Raw genomic sequence first — 3971 nt, 5'->3', positions numbered from 1 at the left:
CGACAGCCGAGCGTCTCCCCTCAGCGCCTCGCTCGCCCGCCGCGCCGCAGAGGACGCGCATCCGTGCTCGGGGCGCCGTTCACCCCGCCTTCTCCACGTGCTTCCTCACGTCGCGCCGGGGCCGCTGGCTGCCTGTTCTCCGGTGGCCTGCGGAGTCCTGCGGGCGCCCGGCGCGTGCGCAGGAGCACGTGCCCGGAGGGGGGCGGGCCGCGCGTGCGCAGGAGCACGTGCGGGGGTGGGGCGGCGGGCGCACGTGGCCGGCGGCCCCAGGGCGCTGAGTGCGCAGGCGCGGCGGGCGGCGGGGCCGGGGGCCGCGGGAGCCATGCGGCCGTTACGCTGGTGGGTGGTGGCCGCGGCCGCCGCGGGCCTCGCGCTGGCCCTGGAGGCGCTGCCCTCGGTGCTGCGCTGGCTGCGGGCCGGGCGGCGGCGGCGGCCGCGGCGCGAGGTGCTGTTCTTCCCCTCGCAGGTGACGTGCACCGAGGCCCTGCTGCGCGCCCCGGGCCCCGCACCCGCGGGCGGCCCCTGCGCCTGCAGCCTGCCGCACGGCGAGAGCGCGCTGAGCCGCCTGCTGCGCGCGCTGCTGGGCGCCCGCGCCAGCCTGGAGCTCTGCCTCTTCGCCTTCTCCAGCCCGCAGCTGGGCCGCGCCGTGCAGCTGCTGCACCGGCGCGGCGTGCGCGTGCGCGTGGTCACCGACTGCGACTACATGGCCCTCAACGGCTCGCAGATCGGGCCGCTGCGCAGGGCAGGTGGGCGGCAGGGCCGCGGGGCCGGGCGGGGGGCCGCGGGGCGCCGTCCCGGAGACGCTCTCGGCTCGCGCGCCGCCTTTCCCGGGAGGCGCCTCCTGCTCCGGCGGCCCCGTGACGCCGCCCCGCGCGAGTGGCCTGGAGTCCGAGCCCCGCGCCCTTTTCTCCTTCCCGAGGCGCCGGGAGGGCCGTTCGCGCGCCAGCATCCGTTTGACCGGCCGGCGCGGGCGGCCTTCGGGAGGCGTCCCGGTCGCTGCCGGCGCGGCTCGCGCGGGCCCCTTCCCCCCGGGGCCGGGCTCTGCCGGGGGAGCGGGCCCCGGGCCAGGCTGGACACGTCGCGCAAACGTCGAGCGCGTGGCCTTCCGCCGCCCCTGGCAGCCGCGCCTCGTCCCGGTGGGTGGGTTCTTCTGATGCGGAGACTTGGGTACGTTTGCGTTTAGCTGTGAGGGATCTGCAGGACCTCGGGTTGGGGAAGAACCTTAAAGGGCCCGGGGACCAGGCTCCACGTGGACCTCGATGCTCCTCCGAGGGCAGCCGAACCATCATTCGAGGCTCACCGTTCGGCTGATGTCTCTGTAGCCTGTGTTGCCTGGACCGGTTCCGGGCTCTGGGGACACAGTGCTGGCAGCACAGTCCCGGCGGGAGGCCGCCTGGAGCAGGGGTCCTGGAGGCGCCAGGAAGGGTCAGGAGGCGTCGTAGGGCAGGTGCGGCTGTGCGGAGGCGGGGACAGCGGCTCCGAGGCGAGACACGCGTGAGGGCGGATGTTGTGGTGTGAGGAGTGGCAGGCAGTCCTGTGGCTGAAGGTGGGAGTCAGGAGGGGGGCCCTCGGGGCACATGCCGGGCTCCCTGAGCTCCAGCAGGCAGAGACTGTGTGAGCTGGGCGGTCACGGGGCCAAAGCTGCAGCTTCAGGTCCAGGCCCTGGTGTCTCCTGATCTGTGCCCCCAACCCAGGCTCTGCTCCCCGCCCTACAAGGTGCTGAGCACAGGGAGACCAGCTTCGGGGCCTGATGAGACGTTAGGGACTCGCGAACGGGTTTTGCTCCAGTCAGCACTGGGTCATCCTGAAACCAGTACCTGAGGGATGATGCGGGTCGTACACGCTGGAGGGAGTGGGGAGCGCCCCACCCCCGCCGCCCCCCAGGTCAAGGGGCTGGGAACGGGGGTGTTTTCAGAGGAGCTGACTCGCACATCCCTGCTGCCACCTGGTCCTCAGCTCTGTCGTCCTCCCCATCCTTATGCCTCTTATGTCCTCCGAGCCTCCTCCTCGGGCGGGTGGGGTGGGTCTCTGCCTGGCTCGGCCGCTGTCACCATCCAGATGTGACGGTGCCTGCGAAACCAGACACGAGCAGCTCTCAGTCCTGTGAACGCATCTGCATCGGAGAAGGAGCCCGAACACGCGTGATGGGCAATGAGAAGAGGGGCTGGGGGAGGCGTGAGGAGCTTCAGGGTGGGGGCGCCGGGAGCTCGCGCCCAGCCGGGAGCTCAGTCGGGGTGACAGGCAGCAGTGACGTCTCGCTCTTTGCAGGGATCCAGGTGCGGCACGACCAGGAGCTGGGCTACATGCACCACAAGTTCGCCATCGTGGACCGGAAGCTGCTGATCACCGGCTCGCTGAACTGGACCACGCAGGCCATCCAGAACAACCGGGAGAATGTGCTCATCATGGAGGACGAGGAGTACGTGCGGCTCTTCCTGGAAGAATTTGAGCGTATTTGGGAAGAATTTAATCCTACCAAGTACACTTTTTTTCCTCAAAAGAAGAGAAGCTGCTGAGGCGCCGGGAGGCAGGGCTGGTGTCCCTCGAGCTGGATGAGCCGCGGGGGCCTTGGTGACAGTCCCGCTCAGAGCCCCATGCTTCCGGGGCCAGAGTCTGTGTTCTGTGCGAGGAAAGCCAGTCCCATGAAGTTGTTTTTTGTTAAATAGTAAAGTTCCTTAGAGAGTGTTTGGGGTTCACAGGGAAAGAGACCGTCCTGCGATGGAAGGGCGGGTGTTTGGGCCCAGTGCTGGGTGCCTCTGTCGGGGCCACTTCGCGGAGGCAGATCCGAGTCCCCCTCCTGATTCCAGGGCCCCCCCGGCTCCCCGAGGGGCCGGCCCTCGGGCCCCTGGACGCTCCCTCACCCCCCATCCGTCTGGTGGGACCTGCGTGGTCAGAGGGTGATGGTCTCTGCTCCCTGCTGTCGCCAGCTCCGGGGGTGGGGAGGACGGTGCAGCGAGCAGGGAGCGACGGGCCGTCCTTGGGAGTCACTCAGGAGAGCAGACGCACACTGAGGGCTTGCTGCCCGGCAGCCTCTGGTGTCTGTGAGGCGAAGTGAGCAATTGCAACGTGTGGGAACAGGAGCATCCAGAAGCTGCTTGTATTTCCACGTGTTGGGGTTTGAATTTTTAGTATTCTCATGTTCAGAGGAATTTGGTTGTGCATTTAGAATTGACCTTCCCTGTGACCTCCGTGGCTGTGCTCAGTATTCCCGAGGGGAGGTGGGTCTCAGGGTGGCCTCGCCCAGTTGTCCTGGTTCCTGGCACAAGGCGGGGATGTGACATGTTTGAACTGTCCCATAGAGGCAGCTCAGAGGACATCTGGATGACAGTTGTACCCTCCAGTCACTCAGGCTTTGCAGGTGCTCCTGGGTCTCCTTACCCGTTGCCCACAGCCCCCTGGGGATCCCGCCCCCCCCGTAGCGTGTTCCTTTCGTTTTAAAGTTACCTTTGACTTAGGGTGTCAGATAGGTAAACCCAAAACTAGCTTTTCTTACTCAGCTGACGCTGTAAAGCACAGTTCACTAATTGGAAGTCACAGACGTGGCTTCACGGTGACCGTGTTTGTCCCCCGAACTGGGCCCACCCCTCGAATAAAGGCGCTCCTTGTCGGTTACTGTCTCTTCCTTCAAATAGTGGTTATTCATCATTAAGCAAAACTTTTTGGGGGGCACCATCCAGCTATTTAGAAACTGTTGGCCAAGACGGGAGCCTCTCAACGAGGAACGAAGACTTGGGGGGCCCCCGGTGTCCTCCGGTGCCCGCCCGGCCCGTGGGGTGACCTGCACCTTCCAGAGGCGGGCGGCGTCTGGAGTCCCAGCACCGTGCGTGCCGGACCATCCTGCCCCACTGTCGCAGTTGATGTTGTAAAAGTTGTGAAATGGTTTCATCTCGCATAGTTTTTTATTTAATGTAACTTTATTTATGTAGCTTTAGTTACTGTCTTCTTAGCAGTGGGAATTCGAACCTAATGTG

At 66.0% G+C, this 3971-nt stretch overlaps 1 protein-coding gene across 1 annotated transcript; it reads left to right on the top strand.

Annotated features, from left to right (window-relative positions):
• The first annotated feature begins 322 nt into the window (after window positions 1-322).
• PLD6 (phospholipase D family member 6) lies at window positions 323-3721 on the top strand. Its single transcript, XM_057716797.1, has 2 exons — window positions 323-746; window positions 2269-3721. The coding sequence occupies exons 1-2, from the start codon at window positions 323-325 to the stop codon at window positions 2514-2516; spliced, it is 672 nt and encodes a 223-aa protein (XP_057572780.1). The 3' UTR covers window positions 2517-3721.
• The last annotated feature ends 250 nt before the right edge of the window (window positions 3722-3971 follow it).

Source organism: Hippopotamus amphibius, chromosome 17 (assembly GCF_030028045.1).
Source record: "Hippopotamus amphibius kiboko isolate mHipAmp2 chromosome 17, mHipAmp2.hap2, whole genome shotgun sequence".
NCBI classification, from domain to species: Eukaryota; Metazoa; Chordata; class Mammalia; order Artiodactyla; family Hippopotamidae; genus Hippopotamus; species Hippopotamus amphibius.
This window is presented reverse-complemented; position numbering and strand designations above follow the sequence as displayed.

Coding starts and splice junctions, on each gene's coding strand:
- PLD6 (XM_057716797.1), top strand. CDS start 323: ATGCGGCCGTTACGCTGGTGGGTGGTGGCCGCGGCCGCCGCGGGCCTC. Junction 747..2,268: donor CGGGCCGCTGCGCAGGGCAG/GTGGGCGGCAGG, acceptor CGCTCTTTGCAG/GGATCCAGGTGCGGCACGAC.